The sequence below is a fragment of the Cadophora gregata genome, assembly GCF_030347475.1.
Source record: "Cadophora gregata isolate MNR1 chromosome Unknown scaffold_1, whole genome shotgun sequence".
Classification (NCBI taxonomy): Eukaryota; Fungi; Ascomycota; class Leotiomycetes; order Helotiales; family Ploettnerulaceae; genus Cadophora; species Cadophora gregata.
Window position 1 is genome coordinate 3,333,847 of NW_026695924.1, and position 20,584 is coordinate 3,354,430.

At 49.1% G+C, this 20,584-nt stretch overlaps 5 protein-coding genes across 8 annotated transcripts; 1 reads left to right on the forward strand and 4 right to left on the reverse strand.

Moving 5' to 3' along the window:
* Nucleotides 1-219: 219 nt before the first annotated feature.
* On the reverse strand, nt 220-4,682 carry GPH1 (Non-essential glycogen phosphorylase). 3 transcript variants are annotated; one of them, XM_058494254.1, is made up of 6 exons: nt 3,809-4,682; nt 3,273-3,593; nt 2,952-3,217; nt 2,393-2,902; nt 1,353-2,345; nt 220-1,307 (listed from the first exon to the last, which is right to left on the reverse strand). In XM_058494254.1, the coding sequence occupies exons 1-6, from the start codon at nt 4,566-4,568 to the stop codon at nt 867-869; spliced, it is 3,291 nt and encodes a 1,096-aa protein (XP_058364457.1). In that variant the 5' UTR covers nt 4,569-4,682; the 3' UTR covers nt 220-866. The 3 variants fall into 3 exon arrangements, with proteins under 3 accessions (XP_058364457.1, XP_058364455.1, XP_058364456.1); XM_058494252.1 differs by having other exon boundaries at nt 770-2,345; XM_058494253.1 differs by having other exon boundaries at nt 770-1,307; nt 2,952-3,593.
* Nucleotides 4,683-6,570: 1,888 nt separating this feature from the next.
* Nucleotides 6,571-7,888, reverse strand: GPA2 (Guanine nucleotide-binding protein alpha-2 subunit; the record flags this gene model as incomplete). Its single annotated transcript, XM_058494255.1, has 6 exons — nt 6,571-6,670; nt 6,724-6,962; nt 7,010-7,139; nt 7,188-7,316; nt 7,365-7,710; nt 7,765-7,888. 6 exons carry the CDS (start codon nt 7,886-7,888, stop codon nt 6,571-6,573), a joined length of 1,068 nt encoding a protein of 355 aa, XP_058364458.1.
* A 3,371-nt stretch (nt 7,889-11,259) lies between these two features.
* On the reverse strand, nt 11,260-15,521 carry ONS95_001072 (uncharacterized protein). Of its 2 annotated transcripts, XM_058494256.1 has the most exons (4): nt 14,995-15,521; nt 14,859-14,945; nt 14,731-14,810; nt 11,260-14,657 (listed from the first exon to the last, which is right to left on the reverse strand). In XM_058494256.1, the coding sequence occupies exons 1-4, from the start codon at nt 15,066-15,068 to the stop codon at nt 12,691-12,693; spliced, it is 2,208 nt and encodes a 735-aa protein (XP_058364459.1). In that variant the 5' UTR covers nt 15,069-15,521; the 3' UTR covers nt 11,260-12,690. The 2 variants fall into 2 exon arrangements, with proteins under 2 accessions (XP_058364459.1, XP_058364460.1); XM_058494257.1 differs by having other exon boundaries at nt 11,260-12,712; nt 12,763-14,657; nt 14,731-15,521.
* A 1,633-nt stretch (nt 15,522-17,154) lies between these two features.
* On the reverse strand, nt 17,155-18,567 carry ONS95_001073 (uncharacterized protein; the record flags this gene model as incomplete). Its single annotated transcript, XM_058494258.1, has 4 exons — nt 17,155-17,194; nt 17,246-17,703; nt 17,749-18,251; nt 18,300-18,567. The coding sequence occupies 4 exons, from the start codon at nt 18,565-18,567 to the stop codon at nt 17,155-17,157; spliced, it is 1,269 nt and encodes a 422-aa protein (XP_058364461.1).
* A 785-nt stretch (nt 18,568-19,352) lies between these two features.
* ONS95_001074 (uncharacterized protein) lies at nt 19,353-20,251 on the forward strand (the record flags this gene model as incomplete). Its single annotated transcript, XM_058494259.1, has 2 exons — nt 19,353-19,789; nt 19,840-20,251. 2 exons carry the CDS (start codon nt 19,353-19,355, stop codon nt 20,249-20,251), a joined length of 849 nt encoding a protein of 282 aa, XP_058364462.1.
* Between the last annotated feature and the right edge of the window lie 333 nt (nt 20,252-20,584).

A 20,584-nucleotide genomic window follows, 5' to 3' on the forward strand; every position in this document is an offset into this window, starting at 1 on the left:
AGACGCAAGCAAGCAAGCGAGCGAGCGAGCGAGCATTCTGCATCATGGACACGGCGTTGGAGTTGGAGTTGGAGCTCGAGCTGGAGCAGGCGCTCTAGGATGTATGTTTGTTACTGCTTCTTCTAGGCCTGGGACAACCTAAGGTACCTACGCGAGGCAAGTGATGATGGATCAATCAATCAATCAATCAATTAATGAATGGAATCAAATAAAATGAAGCCCCAAAATCCAGACCCTCTCCTCTGATTTCCGCATCTACCTTAGCCCACAGTGCCTTGGATGGTGGATGTGGATGGATTTGAATTTGGAGAAGTGATGATGATTCAGATCTGGGGTATTCAAATAATAACAATTTCCCAGTCATGTCGCTACATTCAGACTTCTTGAGTGTCAAATAAGTAAAGTAACTTATGTCCACCATTCGAGGGCTCAATAAGTTTTTACTTTGAGTCTTCACTTTGATAAAGTCTCATTCTCAACCACCTGCTTTAACATTCATGTCATCTCGATATCAAGTCTCCAAATGCGAGGATTCTGTATTTGATAAGTTTCGAAGAGATACTAGACATTCAAAAACTTCGCATTCACATTCTTACATCCCTGGCTCTCATTACAAGTAGTCTTCCAGAACCCTCCAGATATTGAGACGATATAGAACTCTTGAGGTGTTAGCATAGTCACAAGCAGCACAATCGTTGGACAGAAAACTTATTTGACGGCCGTAAAATCTTTGTGTGCTCATTAACCCCTATCTGCCCAATAACTACCACCCCAATGTCCCAAGTCGTCGAATCCAACCCAAGCCCACGTCATTTTCGTTCCGTATACTCTAGCTATATCTAGATGCTCTATTCTACCCACCACATCTACAACTCGCCCTTCTGCAACCCGGAACCACCTGACTGTCCGGGAGTCAACGGCTCAATATTCCAGATACTCTCCGCATACTCATTAATGCAACGATCACTGCTGAAGAAACCCATGCGAGCCACGCTGGTAATGCACTTGGTGAGCCACTCATCTTGGTTCTTGTAGGCCTCGTCAACCAGAGCTTGGGTCTGGTTGTAGCTGTGGAAGTCGTCCGAGACGAGGTAGTAGTCGCCATGCTCTTCGATAGCTCCGACAAGAGCACCGAATGAGTTGGCATCTCCGAAGGTGTTCTTCTTGATGGCCTCGAAAACGGCGCTGAGATCAGGGTCGAGAGTGTGGGAGCCGTAGTTGTGGGCATGGCGAAGATCCTCAACGTCCTCGGCCAAGTTCCCGAAGAGGAAGATGTTGTTCTCGCCAATTTCACGGGTGATTTCGATCTAAATCTGTCAGCATAATACACACATCGGGACGAGTTAACTTACGTTGGCTCCATCACAAGTACCGATAATCAAACCACCGTTCAAGACAAACTTCATATTTGAAGTACCACTTGCCTCAGTACCAGCAGTCGAGATGTGCTCACTGATATCACTCGCGGGGATAATGATCTCAGCCTTCGAGACATTGTAATCCTCCAAGAAGATGACCTTCAAGAGATCTCCAACATCCTTGTCATTGTTAACGACAGCACCAACGCTGTTGATGAGATGGATAATGGTCTTTGCCATCCAGTATCCAGGTGCAGCCTTACCACCAAAGATCGATACTCTTGGTGCAAGCTTCTTTCTCTCCGCTGCGGTCATTGACTTGATTGTGAGATATCTGTGAATGACACCAAAGATGTTCATTTGTTGACGCTTGTACTCGTGTATCCGCTTGACTTGGATATCGAACAAAGCAGCTGGGTTGACTGTAACACCAGTCGTAGTCTGAATATGCTTCGCAAGGCGGACCTTGTTGGCGTACTTGATCTCTGCCCATTCCTTCTTGAAATCTTTGTCATCAACATACTTCTCGAGCTCGTTGAGATTGTTGAGATCCTTGAGGAATCCAAGGCTACCTCCAGTCTTGCTTGCAATCAACTCAGAAAGTCTGGGGTTGGCTTGGTGCAACCAACGTCTTGGGGTGATACCGTTTGTCACGTTAGTGAACTTATCGGGACCGAAAACCTTGACAAAGTCTCTGAAGATGGTCGTCTTGATCAGATCAGAATGCAATTCTGCAACACCGTTGACCTTGTGGGATCCGACAATAGCCAAGTAAGCCATGCGGACCATCTTCGGCTGCGATTCCTCGATGATTGACACTCGTGAAAGAAGATCTCTCTCATTGGGGAATTTGCGCTCAACGCTTTGTAGGAAGAGCAAGTTGATCTCGTAAATGATCTGGAGATGTCTTGGGAGCAAGTTCTGGAAAAGTGGAACAGACCACTTCTCAAGTGCTTCCGGGAGAACTGTGTGGTTGGTGTAGCCGAACTGAAAAGGGTTAGCGAGATTACAGTGGGAAATCCGTGTTTACTTACAGTCTGCGAGACAATGCCCCATGCCTCGTCCCATTCAAGGCCTTCTTGGTCAATGAGAATACGCTGAAGCTCAACAATAGCAAGTGTTGGATGGGTATCGTTTAACTGAATGGCAACCTGGTCGGCAAATTCGCTCCACGCACGCTTGGACTTCTTGAATCGGCGGACAATGTCGTACAACGATGCAGCAACCCAGAAGTACTGTTGCTTCAAGCGAAGCTCCTTACCACGGTCGAGGTTATCGTTAGGATACAGGACAGCGCTGATGGTCTCTGCGCGCTGTTGGTCTGCAACGGAGCTCTCATAGTCACCGCTGTTGAACTTCTGGAAATCGAACTCTCCACTGGCGGCTTTGCTGGACCAGAGACGCAAATTGTTGGTAGTCGCAGTGTCGAAACCTGGGACTGGCACATCATAGGCAACAGCCTTGACGATCTCTCCGCCTTCCCAAGAAACCTTGCTAACGCCTTCCGCGTCCTGGTATTTTCTGACGTGACCGTAGAATTGGATCTACGAAGGGTCAGTCCACCAAATCACAGAGCTGAGGAACACTACTCACATCTACGACGATATCGTGTCTGGGAAATTCCCAAGGATTGAAATCAAGCCAGTAGTCAGGAACTTCGACTTGGTATCCATCCACAATTTCTTGCTTGAAAATACCATATCTGTATCTCAGTCCGTAGCCCCAAGCTGGGTAGTTGAGAGAAGCCATTGAGTCGAGGAAACAAGCTGCCAGTCGTCCAAGACCACCGTTTCCAAGCGCAGCATCGTGTTCTTGGTTAATGATATCTTCGATACGGAAACCAAGGTCGGAAAGTCCCTCTGCAGGACTGTTAGCAAGTTCCGTAAATACTGGAAACAATGAGAGAAATCATACCCTTAGCAACATTCTTGAGCCCTACATTCAGCATAGCATTGTCCAAAGCTCTGCCCATCAAGAACTCCAAGCTGAGGTAGTAGACTCTCTTGCTATCAGCAAAAGTCTGTCTCTGTTGTGTGCGATTCCAGTCGGTGATGAGACGGTCTCTGAAAGCCAAACTAGCAGCGGCGTAGGCGGCAGTCTCGTCGCAATTGAACATGCTACGAGCAAGTGTGGTTTCGACATGTCTGACTACCTCTTTCTCGAAGTCCTCCTTGTCTTTGAAGCCGTTGGGTGCGTACTTCTTCCATGCTGCACGCTGGGGTTCGGGGATGGAAGCTGGCAAAACATAATCGTCAGCATGGCACAGGGTTGACAAATGACAAGTGTTGGTTGCTGGAATTCAATATATAATACGAATCCCAGAAATTGTCCTGGAAAGATCGTTGGGATGGGAATTGTAGAAGCACATGCCAACACCAAGCAAGCTCCATTCCCGCCAAAATGAGGGGAAAAGCTAAATCGTCGGAGGAAAGAATGAAAAGCAAACTCACCCTCAACAGTCTTAATCTCACCAGCTCCGAAGCCAGTAAATGTTCTCTTGTGCTTTGGTCTCGAGAAACCCGGGCCAACCGGTCCCTGGAGCTCAGAGATCGGCGCACTGGTCGAGGGACGACGCTCTCTCATGCCAGGGAATGCACTCGCCATTTTTGGAAGCTGCTCGTTGCAATTGTAGCTTGATGAATCCTTTCTGGAAAGGATATATATGTTTAGGAAGAAGGACGAGAGGGAGAGCAAGTGGGAAATATGTTGAGAGGGTCGAGAACTCGTAGAGAGCTGTCTGTGGGAGCTAGTTGCAGACGCGGGATAGTGGATTGGGATGGGGCTTGTAGGGTATTGCTTGGTGTTGGTGGAGCTGGCCAGTGGCAGAGGTGCGGGGTCGAGTCTGGAGAGATAACGGCGATCAACGAGGGGAAGGGAGAAGTTGTTATTTATAAACGAGAGGCGTGGCGGGCACGCAATTGAAGGGGGAGGATGAAAGTAGAGTGAATAACCTCGTGACGAATGTTCTGTTAACGATAATTGTGAGTTTTTAGGAGGAGGTGATTCACAAAGGAGTAGTTGATAGGGTTGTTGATATGGTTTGCCGGGTATTATGAAGGAGGAGTGAAGAAGAATGTTTTGGAGGGAAAAGCTGGAGATGAAATGAAAGAGAAGAAAGAGACAACGACTACAAGAAGAAAGCAAGACACAGAGCTCTTTCCTCCCCTGCGTGCTTTCCCCTCGTATGACTTTGGGCAAGTGCAGGCACATTTCAATTCAGTTCCCTTAGCTAGCTAGTAGCTACCTACCCACTTTCCTACAGTAATCGATCGCTACCTTAGCTGTCTCTGTGTTCAGAATGTCCATGGGCACGTTCATGTTCATGTCCGGGATGCGGGTTCGCGCTTGCCGCCCACGGCCCATCTCTGGTGGGGTTGAGTAGTTGGCTGGAGCTTCTCGGCGCTTTCAGCCCATAGCCGTAGCCGAAGCCGAAGCCGAAGCCCAGTCCAGCCAGTGAACCGCCCGCAAGGAGGCACAGGCGAGACAGGCGAGACACGGCACTGGAGCGAGCCGATGCAAAGACCAGGGAGAGGCCATGCCTTGAGTCCTTGACAGAGGTGGAGGTGGATTGGAGCAGGGTCCCTACCATTGGAGAGCTCAGACAGTACAGTACAGAATAGGACAGGACAGGAATGGCAAGAGAGACAGCCTGTCAGAAGTGGCCTGCTATGATACCATACTGGTGCTATTCCACGATATACTTTCTTGCTTGCTGACTCTCTTTCACACAATCCATGCATCGGTCTTATCCCGACACCATACATGGGGTGAATGGGCAAAGCATGGGCAGAGGATAGCTCACATCACTCGACAAGTCGGTGAGATGAGGTCATTGGTTCCATCTACCTTGCCGTCCTTCAATTGGCATCCGGCATGCGGAATAGATTGAATTCTCACCAGCGAGAATGGAATGCCATCCATCGCACGCAATAATAACAGCGAGGCGGGTGATACAGTAGGTAGGTATTCGGCTTTCGCCAGTTCACCGTGCAGTTGGTTGCAAGCAGCCTGCGCTACATCTGAGTGGATCCTCTCCACAAGGATGCTGAACAACCAGACTGCAAGCAGCAGCAAAATGTCATGACTTGCCTAAAGTCCTGATTACCCCCCTTGTAAGCTTTTATAGTGGGTATAGACGGACGATGGTGGTTGAGAAGGTAGGTGGGCGAGGGTATCAACTGGAGGAGACGAGAAAGACGGTGTAACAATGGGATTGAACCCCACTTCGAATTGACTGGCTGCAGGGCTGTCTCTTCACTCGAGCACATTAAATCCGCCGGTATGGTGTCAGCTGTAACTAATGACCTTGTGTACGTTTCTCTGATCCTTATCCTCTTTTGTCTTTCAATAATGCTCATATTACAGCATTAGATCTGGATCAATTTACCATCCACCACGAGCGAAGTCCGCCACAGTCGAAAGATATCACTCTTGAACTCAATCTCACGAGCCTCGAAACGAAGCCGACCAGATCAGACCACGCCTCGACTTGACATTCAGTTTCGTATTTACATGGATAGTTATCCTATCCCATTCCATTCCTTTCCTGTTGCCAGTATATCTTCAGGTGTGCTTTTAACCCGCAATAGCTTTCCTACTTAAATTCGTCAACCCTCGTTGCTTTCCTGCTTCGTTCCTCCCTCCTCCCTCCCTCCACACTCTCTTCTCGAAAATACACATAAAAAGAAAAGATACTAGTTGTAGGGGGAGACCCGACCAACGCTTTCTTCAAAACAACAATGCGTAGATGAGCAAGTGAGTGAGCACATAAGATAGATGTATGTGCGACAGTTGTAACTATATAGCTCTGTCCGTCCATACGGCACTTGTAGTAGAGACGAGCTAGTACACCCCATTTGGTTGAACGAATCCTCCACCGAGTAAATAGATACGCTAGTTCAGGCCAGACGCATGCATGCATTTCATCCATCCATCCACCGTCCAACCAAGCCACCCACCCTTCCTCCCATAGTGGCCCAAAACCCACGCGTGAAACAAAATAAACATTTCGACTCAATTCGATTCGATATCGTGGTGAGACAGCCACTCCATCCATCCCAGAACTCCCGTAAACTCCCCAGCGAACAATTTCGAAAGCCAACGCCGGCGCCAATGACGTGTGAGGCCTTATTTCCAGAAGACAGAGAATGACATAGACGATAAAGGGAAATACTAGGGCATTCATGATGATGTCGTAAATTACGGTTTCGGATCAGAGGATTCCCGAATCTTTAAGTGCGTTTTGAAGAATCGTCTCCTTCACCGCTGCGAAGACAAGCCGGATATTCGATGTATCCGTAGCTTGTGTGAGACTTTATTGGTCAGCTCCTGCTTGTGACAAGGGAAAAGGAACATTTTGACTTACTGAGGGTAGAGATTCAGATGTGCTCTATTTACTTGGTTGAACCTCCAAAGCAAGTATTTCGATGCTCTGTTGATATCGTTCCCACCCGAGTAATCAGGGAAGTAATTGCTGAGAGGTGACCGTCCCAGCTTTTGCCGGAAGAGATCCACCTTATTGAGGAAAAGAATGATACTTGTCCGCATAAACCACCGTGAATTGACTACCGAGTCAAAAAGGACTAGACTTTCCATCATGCGATTCTAAATCCTGTTAGTGGGGAGCAAATCAATCCTGCGGTGGCACCTACTTGGTTGCTCTCTTCCAAGAGAACTTGATCGTACTCGCTCAGAGCCACGCAGAAAATGATCGATGTGACATTCTCAAAGCAATGAATCCACTTCTTTCTCTCACTCCGTTGACCCCCAACATCGAACATACTAGCCAGCCGTTAGCCCGAACTCACTATGCAGGTTCTTTCTACTCACTGTATGCTCAAGGACCCCATTGTGAATCTTGTCTCATATATACCCGTCGTCTTCGTTCTCGCTCTTAATACATCCGCCTCTATTGGTATGTACTCGGGTGCCGAAATTCTTTCGGCCTCTCCAAAGAAACTGGACGGCGTTAATATTGCTTCGCCAATATATGCCGAAATGACCTACTATGGTGCAGAATCCATCAAGTAGAATTCGCTTTGCCTCTCCATTAACGTCTTTATGCTTGGGTCCTGCCATAGTGAAATGACTGCAACCCCAACCTGTGTACTGAGCGGCGTATGTGGATCCGAGACGACTTGGTACTCCATCAAGTAGTCGCTATATTCAACATTCGCAGGAGTTGTAGGCTCGATCCCAAACTGCCGCATCGCCCCAATCAACGCTTTCGCGCAATCAATCAGATTCTTGTAAATGGTCAATCGATAGAGCGCCAATTCGTCCACGGTGTATCCGTTCTGGTGGATAATCTTCATCTGCTTGACAATAGTCGACTTCCCGCTCTCTCCGGATCCTAGAACAAATGTTATTCAATGGCCAACTCCTTCGTTCCATGCGCAATGCATACCCAGAAGCAAAATTTTGCATTCTCGTCGGAGCCTTCTGGAGTCTTCCTCCAGCTTCTTGTCAATCATCTGACTCCTCTTCTTCTGCTCCGACTCGTCGCCATTCGAACTCATGCAAGCACCCATTTTCCTGCTTCTCTAGCTGCCAGCGCAGCCTATTTTTTGGGAAGCGTATTACAGGTGGCGGATCTGCAAACGAGCCTCGTCAATGCCGGACTCGAATCGTGAGTGTGCCCGGGGTTTAACGTCGAGGTAGTGAGGGAACAATCTCTAGGCAAGATTCCGTCCGGATTGATCCTCGAAGCTTCGTTGAGATCAAGTTGAGAATGGCCATCCAGGGTTGAGGGTTTGATCAATTCCCGGGAACTCGTCGTGGCGCGCGCAATAATGATTCCGAGTCAGTCGAGGGTAGCAGTCTGTTCGCTGGCTGCCCAGACAATGTTCCGTAGGCTGCCCGCAGTAAGTGATGCCGTGAAGCGGTTGATATGGAGAAGCGGTTATCCGAGGCAGCAGGATCGCGAGGGTAATTGTCGAATGGCGTCCAGAAACAGCCAGCAAGTTTGCGCCTTGTAACAGGATAGGCGACGAATGAGCCCGGCGTATATAGTGGCGATATAGATGGAATTGCGAGAATCGACGACGAGGTCGAAGGTCGAGGGAGGTGAGGTGAGGTGAGGTTAGGATCGGAGGTCGAAGCTCTGGGGTAGGAAGTTTTGGTGACGGGCTGCGGAGTCAAACTACAGTAGTATGGTTGGGTAGTGGGTGGGTTGGTCTGGTGAGTTGGAGGTAGGGTATGAAGAGAGAAGGGCGCCTGAACGAATTGGGCGAGAGGCTGAGTCGGCCGGGTCCACGTTTCCTTCTTTTCCAGCGAGCTGTGCTGTGCAGTGCAGTGCAGTGCAGTGCAGTGCAGCAATCACAGTAATACTATTATGCCAGCACGGAAGAGCTGGCTGTGGTGCTTGAGGGAGGATGTATGGATTGGATAATTCGCATTCGGCGTTCGCAGATAATCGAAGACAGTGGCCAGGCCAGGCGATGGCCAAGCTGTTGGAGGCAGAAACAGAGACACAAATGTCTCGAGTCTAATAGTAGTCACTTAGTGGGTGGACGTGGAGGTGGAGGCCACACCAGCCAAACAACCTTGAAAAGAACCCTACCAGCAGCCAGCAGCCAACCGCAGCAGATGAGAGAGGGCAACGGGGAAGGCGAGGGCGAGGGCGATTGCGATTGCAAGCAGCGATAGATTATGCGGTCTTCTCTCGTCAGCAATAGAGGCGGTATAAGTATTCTTAGCCGGCGCTTCGTAAACACGCAGGCAGGCAGACAAGCAGACAGATATGCAGTCAGGACGACAGTGCAGTCAGAAATGGGGTAATTGTAATTGGAGGCAATTGCAAGCCGGCAAGGACGCAAGCAGTGATGCTTTGCAGTAGGGAATAGTCTAGTGGAGTGGAGTCAGTCGAAATTGAAGCTGCACAATTAGGTGCAGCTCAGGAACAGAACAGAGCAGAGCAGAAAAGATTCGGAGAATCCGGCGAGAAGCCCGCAATGGTGTTGACATGAGACGAGACTGCTACATCGTCGGACCGGGAGAACGAAGCAGAGTAAAATCAAAAGCCAGTAGTCGTCCAGGCCAACAGTGCTGTAAAATAGACTTTGCTATGAGTTTGGTTGCGTTGCATTGCATTGTCCGTGAGATCCTGGCTGGGCTGAGGAGTGGCTCTGGCTGTTGCTCCGTGCTGGCTTCACATCAAAGAGTCCGGGCGCCTGTGCGGGACAGTTCGTCTCAGAGCCACGGCCACCAGCGAGTCTGAATGCGGAAGAGCTCGAAGTCTGGACGGCGACTCTAATACTGGGCGACGCCGGCACACCAAATTTGGCATCTCGGGATGAGCTGGCTCGACGAAGATCTAAATAATAATGAAGTACATAGGGGACAATCCCCATTGTCACCTAGAATCATTCACACCTCACGACTTCTTGCACTTTTAGGCTCTTGATACACCGTCGTTGCACACTGGCTGTACGCAATTAAAGATAGTCCGTCAGCACCTCGATTTGCTCTAGGGACAGACAGTAACACGGAGAACACCATCGGAGGTAAGGAGGTCTGACAGACCCTCTCACAGATTGTGGCAGCACATGAGGCGCAGGTGGGAAGTCAACGAGCGATAGGAAAACGCGAACACTCAACCCGGCGACATACATCTGACAGGAAGATATTCTGGTTTGATCGGCCTCAATTGACCTTCAGCTCCTGTCATAACAATGCCAATGGCTAGGCGACCCCCAAATGTCTAAGCCCAGTTTTGCGACACAGAAGGGCAGATAGCCGTGCCTCGCAAAAATGTTGAAAAGAAGCATATCAAAAGTATATTTAACCAACTGGCCCCGAGCCAAGGGAGTGGTGTATGCGCCAATGCGTAGTCAGTGATGGGCTGTCAACATCAGCACCAAGCTGAAAGAATATGAGCTTGGAATAGAGCCAAAAGTACCGCGTCTTCCCCCAATAATCCTCGAAAGCCTCAGAGCAGCAGAAATGTGCAAGGCAGATTTCGTTTTCCATCGATCTGAAGACGTCCCCGAACTTCCACGTGCAAGTCCAGGATTACTCGTTCTGGGGATCGGGGCATCGTGGCACACAGGGGTTCACTTGGCGCCCTGCATCTCATTTCTCATGCCTGCCCGTACCAAATTTCTATTCTTACCATCCTGGCGGGTCAACAAAATAATTGGCTTGTTTACCTCTCATATGGTTCGTTATTGACTTGAAACGCTCAGATCCGGATGTCAAAACGGCCCATCACACCGAATTCTCTGCGAGCCCTCGGGAATTACCCAGGGAAGACGCTGTACGAAAGTACATGAAAGAAAGCCTTCTCGTCTCCAAACAACACCCACCTCAGCCCACAATCATAGCAATGTCACACGAAATATCCTCTCCCACCCCTCTCATCAACAGATCACCAACCACCAAATCAGCCAAGGCAACACAAGCCGCCGCCGAACAATGATCTCCCCCAATAATCGACCGACGATCCGGTCAGAAAAAGGGGTCCAGTCGTCTCCATCCCCATCCATCTCGATTCTCCAGTCATCGAATCACACCCTAACCCATGTCAACCACGCGGCTCCGGGCTCGCTTTGACCTACGGAGAATCTGGATCATGAAAAAAATCGGAACGACTCCCGGAAAAGCAAATACAGGTCAACACAGACCACCGTTCACTCTGCAAGCCTCCGACGAGTCTTCAACAACTCAGAAGAGACATAAGAAAGCCGCCGTCACATTCTTACTGCAGAAAGATACACAAATAGCAAAGATCTCCCTTCCTTCGGTCTGCATCAAAGCAAGCCACAACACAGCTGATCTGAATCACACAATCACCATCTGCCCAAGCCTAAAGAGAAAGGAGCATAGAAAAGACAGGCCTACAGTAAAAAGAAAAACGAAATAGACGCCCATTCCCCAGGAACCTGTCGTCCCCTCCCAGCCCCCCAGCCCCCCATCCCCTCACATCTCAATCAGTCCCTAAACCTAGATATCAAACAGCAACACAACCGCTGCACCTCTCCCCTTTCCCCAACAAATCAGTCAAGCCAGCTAGCCACTTGGTCCTTGCCCACTGCGCAGGAACGTTCCGAAAGCATGGTTCGCAACGAGGTCCTCCCTACCTACCAGCTACCTACTACAGTACCTATGCAGCCCCAACCTTCCTCACATCCATGATCCATCCCCACCTCAGTAGTCCCTCCCAGCCTCCCTCACATGAGACTTCTCGCTTTAAGCTTGACCTCCACCTTCCTAAACACCACGTTGCGACAGGGAAAGCGTTTCATCTGTTCTGTTTATGTACTGTATGTAAACTTCAACTGCGACGCGACGCACGACTCGCGAGGTAGTCCGTCCGACAGTGGTGGTGCTCAGACCGGACGTTTATTTAATTGGATTTCGGGTTCTTCCTTGTTTACTTACATGTACTGTAATGCTTTGGATTCTCCACGTGGTAGTGTCGGACTCATGCTCATGCTCATGCTCATGCTCATACTCATACTCGCACTCGTACTTCCTACAGAGATAAGCCATACTTCTCTCCCTTAATCACGCCTCTCATTGCAAAATAAACAGCGAGACCTCATTTTATGAATCTCGCATTTTTTATGATCCCGGGTCTGGGGGCTGCATTGATAAGGTGCAATTCCCATCTTCACAAAATAAAAGAGACGACGGTGACGGTATCTGGATTGGAATGGGGGAAAGTGGACTGAGTGCCGGCCAAGGTATCTACCGTAACAATCAAAAGAAGAGTAATATGTTGCACAACTCCTGCTATCCCTTTCCTCGTAGTCTGTCTGTCTGTGTGCCGTGGCCGTCCCCTCCGTTACCGCTACTACCCTTAGAGCAAATGCCTATTTTATTCGTTCGCGTGCCGTAAGTCATTAGAGAGAGCAGTTTCCCTAAGATTTTCATGTTGTCCTCACACGCCACACTACCATTCATCCTCCGCTGTGACGTGACTGACATAAAGAAAAAAGGGACACTGCTTTGCTCATGTTCATGATATGCACTGAAAAGAATAGCAACCGCCCATATGCAAATCGCAGAAGAGAGACCAGTTTGCGGGATATCCTTTCCTTTGGCGGATGGTCCACGCCTCCCAAATAATAACTCCTCAGTCCTGATGCTGCCTCGATTATTACACGGCAACATTGTCTAATGAACCAGTAGCAGTGATGTGGAAAACAAGAAAGGAAACGTTTTCATGCGAGATAACCCAACTCATCGTCGTCGAGACGCTCCAGATACTCCTTCTCCAGTAAGATATCGATACACTTCTTGATATCTGGGATCTTCGGGATGAAGCGGGTCTTGATTTGGTTGATGCACTCGCTGACGAGCTGGGTATGCTTCATCTTCTTGCGGGCCTTCATGATGCGTACGATGGCAGACTATTCAGGGTTAGTTTGGGCCGATATATTAGGATCTTGTCACCGCTTACCTGCATGAGTAGCTTTCTGTCCTCTTCAATGGTCTTGTGGGTCTCATCAACCTCTTGCTTCTGCTCAGACTTGACTGCAATGTTCAAGTTGACACGGATCTTCTTGCTCTTGAAGTCGTAATTAAGCGCGAATGTCTTCCCTGGGCCTGGCTTATCCCCATCAGGTGACATTGTCAGAACCTTGGCCTTCAAGAAGATCGCTAGCGAAGGATCGAGGACTTCGGATTGCAGTTGGGTGGCTTTAACAATATCGTCGTAGCTATTCTTGTCGCTATCATTGAAAAGGAGCAAGACAGCCATTTGATACGTTGAAACTTGGAAGGTGTAAGGGGTCTTCATGTTCTTGGGGTAGTTAACCTTAACTTCTCCCTTGCATAATTGCCAGAGCCAGGTAAGCTTTCGGCCGTTGTGCTTCTGGCTGTAGAAAGTCTGGAAGCGCTCATAGGCCTTAGAAATCTCTGCTGGTGGCGAGAAATCAGTATTTGGAGGATTCAATGGCCAGAAACCGGTACCCAAGATCGAGTAAGTGGCATCGACTGGCTTAGCATCTCCGGGCTCCTGCAACTTCCCTTCAAACTCCTTGAACCCAGTGTTCAAATCCTTGGAGATCTGGATATCCTGGAACATGCGTTGGAGCTTGTTGGTGTACTCGTAACCACACGCCTCTTTCAATTTGCTGATCATGCTAGTTTCGGCATCGTCAGATGACGAGCTGGTGTGAACGAGTCGACGGGCCAACATTCTGGAGTAGAACTTCTGGAAGACGTCCTTGTCCTCAATATACTTGAACACAGTCATGATCTGCGTTAAAGAATTCTCAAGATCGCTCTCTTCAGCTCCACTGGCACTCTTCTTCAAAAGGGCATCAGCATACTTAGCAAGCAATTCTGGCGATTTATTTGATCCAGATTTGCAGACCTGATTGCGGTTGACAAACTCTCTGCAAGCATTGTCGAGAGATCTGGTAAACTCGGGCTCATCCTTGAAAGCTTGCTTGACGAGTCCTTGATATTGAGTGTGGATCTCAAGGAGGGCGTCGACGTATACCTTTGGCTCCAGCTTGTCCGCATCAACAGAAACCTTGGCAACAGCGGCGAGTCCAGCCTTTCGGACATGAGCCTCGAATTTAGCCCGGAGAGGGTCAAGACCGTCGGGTATTCTGTTCAGTAGGTTGTACATGCGCTGCATGTCATCATATCGATCATTGTCCAACAAAATCTGGAATTCGTCTCGCAGGATAGCTGAATGGTCGGCAATAAGGGCGGTATTGCAGCACTTCTTCAGTGGCAGGATGATGTCTTGGTGCAAATACATATTGACGCGCTCCTCCTCTTCATCCAAACGGGTCTCGGCTTTCTTCATATACTCCACGATACTGTTTTCGGCCACAAACTGCTTCGATTCCGCCTGGTAGAACACCTTCGTGGCTTCTAAGAACGGCTTCTCAAAGTTGAATCTGTACACGTCCAGAGTAGATTTCGTGGGGTCGGCCTCGTCCAAACCAAGGGAAACGAACGAGTCCACGATACTCTTTATCTGGCTGTGCTCGATTGTCTCACCGTGACGTTGTCTCTCAACCATCTTCAACACAGCCTCCATAACCTTCTCATGAACCTTTTGGAATAATGTAACCCGCCATTGCACAAGATGGAGTGTGTAGACGTCGTAGATATTCTTCTTTCCCTCATCCATTTCCCGCTTCACCCAATGTCTGTTAAGGTATCGGAACAAATGGTTGATATATTTGGCAGCTGTAGTGTAGCGGTCCCATTCGCGAATGTAGAAGGAGAGGAGAGCTTCATCGGTATGGGTTTTCGACTTCTCCACCAGATCTTCGAGGTATCCCGTCAGGTAGGTGATTAGGTTGTTGTACAGATCTTCTCCAAGAAGGTGGGCTGCACCATGTTAGCTAGACGTTGAGGAGGGAAAGAGATTCGGGTTGACGACGAGGAAGAATCTCATACTGACCTCCACGGTGTGCCCCTCCGATGAGACCTTGGTTTGTGTTGCTTACGGCCTTTTGTGATGTGCAGAAGTTATGGACGGCGCTGAGCACATTTTAGCCTTACTCCGAACGCAGCGCGAATACAACTTACGTGTAAACTCCCATGTATGTTTGCATATCCATGCCATCCTGTAAGTTACTCATGATCTTTGAGACTCCGGCTTCGAGGTACCTCCATCTGCAGCCTGTCAGTATTCACCTTCAGTCAAGATGGGGGAAAGACGTACGTTGCTGCCAAATCCTCTCTGTTCGGAACTGGAGGCATGGTTGCCGCACTGGGCGTACGAGTTGCAACTGACATCTTGACACCCTGCAAGCTGTTGTAGTCTGTAACGATATGTCAAGGGTAGAGATGGTGGTTGGTTTCCTTTTCGCGTGGTGGAGTGTGGGGTGATAGAGGGGTGAGGTTTCCTGATCGGCTTGACGAGGAATTCAGGCAGAGCACCAATATCTGTCACCGTGAATCCACGTATTCACGTCAGGAAAAGTGAACAGTAAACTTCCCGCCCTCAAGGCTGCACGCTCAAGGATCGCGACAATCGGGCAGGCAGGCGAGCTCGGTTCAAACGCTGAGGGAGGAACTCGAAGCCGGATGGCACTGTAAAGAGTGCAATGGGAACAAGGATGCGGCGGAGGGAGAGTGAGAGCTTGTGCAGGTATGTTTCCTACGACAGTGTTCTGGGAGAGGAAGGAGGGAGTTTTCTCGAGTTGGCTCGAAAGATGATGGGGAATCACGAATATGATGACCTGGGCAGCTTGAGGCGGCAGCTACCTAGTACCAGGCAGCCCTGAGTCCTCAGGCACGCGATTTTAGCTTCCCGCCGGAGTCACTCGCCATGCTACCTTATGACCACCTGCACCGTGACTTTCATGACAACAGGACCCTTTTCTTGTCCGTCGGCAAGAAATATTTACGGATATCAGGCTTTGTGGATTTATGTAATCACTTAATATTCTTACCTAGGGGCTAATGACTTTTCTTGACTCGTCTTGCACACTATTTTTAACCATCTAGGTGTTCCGACCGTTTCTGCGGAAGCTTCAAGCTCTGAGCTCCTCCTTGACCCCTTGAACCCTGAAAAAAAAAACCGTTTTGTTGTTGTTATGGTCACTACTAGTAGACAAGCTCTTTGTTTCAGCTTCGCTTGGAGTGTTGATGGTGATGTTTCAAACCTGATAACCTCGTACTCTTCGCCTAATTTGGCACCCAGACAAAGAGTTGAAACGCATAGAGAAGCTTATTCTAGCATATGGTTTCCATGCTTGGCTAGATTGAGTTCGGAGCGTCTCAATTGTTCAATTTTGCTGTCCTAAGCTACGACGAATATAATCGGATATGCTCCCGCCAACTTCAAATGAACTTTCTCCTTCTAAGAAATGCGGTTCGTCCCATGAAAACCCGCTCATGTTCCCACACAGCTCATTATTAATTTGAGAGTATCAGCTCTTCGATGGCGCAGCTTAACCTTACCCCCATTAGTTATCTTCAGGTCTCCAAATATCATATTCCTCGCCACAATCTTATTCCGAATACATCGATCCAGAACAAGCCTCTTCTCATCTACCACTCATGCTTTCCTGTCACAGCATCCGCGGCTGCCATCGAGGCCCATCTGGAAGCTGTTGGGGTTGTCATTCCTCAATGGAGGTACACCTTGTAGTATGTTCCTTGGTGACCTTTCCCAGCACTCCAACCAGCTCCACATCAGATCTCATTTCCAGATGCATGCTTCTTGAGGACTCATCTCACTTCTTGATGCAGCTGGCGGTACTGACTCGTAGACTTCTGTAGTGATATAACCCATTTCCACACCACAACCCACGAGGTATTATGTGTGTGTTCTGGCCGTGCTAAGCTATGTAAGTTTATCAAATCCTGCTAATGAAAGAGCAGAACTGGTGTCGAAAAGAACTGACAGGCTGTAAGGTTTTGGCCATGAAGCCAACCCGGAAAAATTGGAAGTCATGGTGGAGAAAGGAGATGTCCTCATAATCCCCGCTGGCGTGGGACACCGACTTCTCGACGACTTCCGGAGCGGTTTTGAATTGGTAGGAAGTTATCCCAGAGGAATGCACTGCGATATGTGTTGTGGGAAGAACGGCGAATCTGGTAAGATCAATGGCATAGCTGGCTTGCCGTGGTTCGAAAAGGATCCTGTGTATGGAGATGGAGGTCCTCTGCTTAAAGCCTGAAAATATAATTGCCAATCACCTTTCAACTTTATTCGACCAACATCTGCTTCTGACTCTGAGGGCTATTTTTATGTGGACATAATTTCCTGATCACTTTTGTTTCTACATCATGAGCAAATGCTCTGGTTAGAATGCGCCCAACTCCTCGCTTGATGTTTCCGACGCCTGCACATCAAGAATTTCTATTCTGTCCATCAGTCTGCCTCCTCTCTACCCCCAACTCTTTCAACTAGTCTAAAATTGGTTAGTATACGTGATTGACGTGGAGCGAGGACCTTTTGGTACCTGAATATGCTAACGGCGAATGTCAGACTCCAAGCGATTAAGGCTATCATTAGAATTGCACAGAGTGCTTTGACCCTCCCACAGACAATGCTATTGGTATCGGTATCAGGCCCTACCCTGCATGCCCCAGAGCGGTCTGTTAATGCTGTAAATGAAAGAGCCAAGTTTGCAGATTCGAATATTATGAAAAAGAGATCTAGAAGAACAAGTCGAATTTTGGCCTTGGGAGATCGCAGGCCTAAAGGCTTCCCAGTGTATTCGTCGTAAGTGATGTACAAGATATATGGAATTGCAACCACGTCGACCACGATCGCCATGGTTGTGGAAGCGTTCTGAGCATAGGTATATTTGTTGGAAAGATGGTGGACGGAAGAGGAAATGGCCAGAGCGACTATGGATGTGGTAAGAACTGTCACTCGGAAAACGAGAGGTACGAGTGCGTGCAAAAGAAGAGCACGCTAAACAAGTCAATGTCTGGTCCTCAAATGGATCTCCATACATACCTGGAACCGCACTAGTAAGCTTTTCCGCTTCTTCTTACTGTAAATGAGTGCAGAGAATTTTTCGGAACCTTCACCTTGCTCCAAATCACCTCGCCATGGTCTTTCGTATCCAGGTGTCTGCTGCTGGAGGAACTCGGGGGTAACGATTTTCCGATCTTCGTTTGGTGCTGGAGCATACATAGACGATCTGATGAAGGGTACCCAAGGAGAGGCGGTTGGTACATCGCCTCCTTGCATGATCACCGGCTCTGCATCTCTGATATGGTCCCATTTCCGGCCTTTCACAGGTTCCCTATGACCCCCAAAGAACCCTGTCTCCGGCTTCTTCCCATTTGAGCCCTCCTTTACTGTCTCGACAAAGCCATCCTGGGATGTTCGCCGGGCGACGGTTGGTGCAGGTGCATAGTGGTGCTGCGCAGGATGGGCTCTAGGGAGAGATGATATCATTTGAGCCGGGGCTTTCAGATTGCCGTCGTCTTCCTCTTCGTATGAGGCTACCCAGGCTACCAAGAATCAGTGACTTGTGTCCAGTTATTGGAGAAGGTACCTACGAGGAATTGATTTGACAGCTCTTTGAGCGACGACATTCTTCCCATGAGTACTCCCGGAGCCTTGGGTGTTCTGCGAAGAGGAGGAATAAGCGGCAGGCCGAGTCTGGGAACTTCTCTTCGTTCTCATCGCCGCTTCGCCCGACGAAGCGCTGGAGGAAGACGGCTGCCTCTGAGCTTGAGGTGAAGGGCCATATTGTAAAAGATGGTGCGAGTCGAGTTGGGCTCGCGGAGCTGAGGCTGTCAGGGATCCATTGTCGGAGGTCGCCATGGAGGCCTGGTAGAGTAGACAAAGTAAATACGAAAGTGTACGAGCGAAGCCGAACGGGGATTGCTGGGCAAACGCCTGAGTGGTGATATGACCGGAGCAATGGGTTCAAGCCGTGAGAGTACCAAAGTTCGTGCAGCACAGTGGCCGCGCGGGATCCTAGACAATGCCCAACGCCATATCAAGCCTGTGAATCAAAAAGAGAAAGAGTTAGACGGACGAAACCAGAGCAGCGAGAGAAGAGAAGGAGGACGTGGAGGTGGAGGTGGGCGGAGGTGGGAAGTCGGGAGGCGGGGAGAGCCTGAGGAGGAGTGAAGTGGTGAAGTGATGTAGGTACTGTAGCTGGATATGTTCCGTTGACTTGTCGGTCGTTCCAACTTGGCAAGCTGCACGCATGCGAGATGTGGATTTTGGACTGAACACCACGCCTGCACGCGCTGGATTGGATCGACGGGGCATCAGATTAAACTTTTGGCTCCAACAGGGATGTCTCCCGAGCAAGTGCCATGCGTCATATCCACCTAGCTCTGGATTGAGCTTGGCGGCAAAGCTGGGTGGATTGCCAGAAACCAGGAAAGGAGAATCGCATCTCAACATTGTCCTTGGCCTTGACTACGACCTCGATCTCAAGTTATCTGCAGCACACTCCTTTGTAGCAACGACGTGTTCACACCTCCTACCGCCAATTCTCTTGCGCCGGGTCTGATCTTTACCAGCAGCCAATGGAGTAAGCGGGGCCGATCAGCTTCCACCAAACATCAATACAGCGCGCTGCTGCTCTCTACACCATGCGCCTCTTCCTCCTGCCCATCTCTACGCGTCGGACTCTCATATATTGCCAGCGACTCAACGTTACAACAACAGAGAAACAGAGCTGGCTGGACCGAGGGACTACAAAAGCTGCGAATCTCTGGGCGGGGTGGGAGAAGAAAGAAAGTGGTTGGCAGAAGAAAGTCGTGGATTATGGCAACCAGGCCTTGAAGAGGATACCCTACGAGGAGTGGGGACTCAAATCGATTCCACCACTTTCGAAGCGCAAGGAAGTGGAAGATTTGTCAGGCAAGGAGAACGTCGAGGTTTCTTTTCCTTCGACGCTGATACCACAAGAGAGAGTTCTAGAAGTTTTACGGACATTGGGCACCGAGCGGCAGTCGTTGCATAAGTCTAGGATGATATACTCCTTTATTGGAATGCCGATAAGTGCGCCGTTTGCGCTCGTACCAATGTAAGTATAACATGTTCGCTTTTATCAAGCCGTCCTTTAACAAAATTCAGTGTGCCCAATCTGCCCTTCTTTTACCTCGTCTTCAGAGCTTGGTCGCATTGGAGAGCTCTGTCCGGCGCAAAGCATATAGAATTTCTACTAGACAACAAGCTCATAAAAACTACGCCATCAAAAGTTCTGGACGATTTGTATTCCAATGGAAGGCAGCCTTTCGATCCTGCATTGATCAAAGGCGCCGAGAAGTCATCAAAAACATCGGATGGAATAGACTTGGAGGAGAGAATGGTGTTGCACAAGTCCAACGGGAAGCGAATTGCGGAAGCTTTGGAGATCTCAGAGCTGGACCTCGAATTGGATAGAGCTGTTTGGCAGGTCGAGAAAGCACTCAGAGAAAAGCACGAGTTGAAGGAAGAAGAACGGGATCTGAAAGCAGCGAATAGTAAGCCGACAGAGAAGGAATGAACTTTATGCTACCACTGGATGTTACGATATTGTCGTTCTATGTACACTAGGTAAAGAGGGTCTCAGGGTCCCAGGGTCAGATATTGGCTAGACATTAGACTCAACTCAGTCGGCAGAAATGAAATGAAGTAATGGAATGGAATGGAATGGCAAGACGGTTCAGGTCTCCGGAATTGTAGAAACATGGATTAGAAGAGGAGCCTAAATCCACCCATCGGCTGGAAAGCACAATTGGCTGTAATCCAGAATCTACTAGGTACCAAACTATGCGGCCCTGGCAGCCTCGCCTAGGAGATCACCGGCGATTCAACTGTCTATGATGCTGTAATTTAG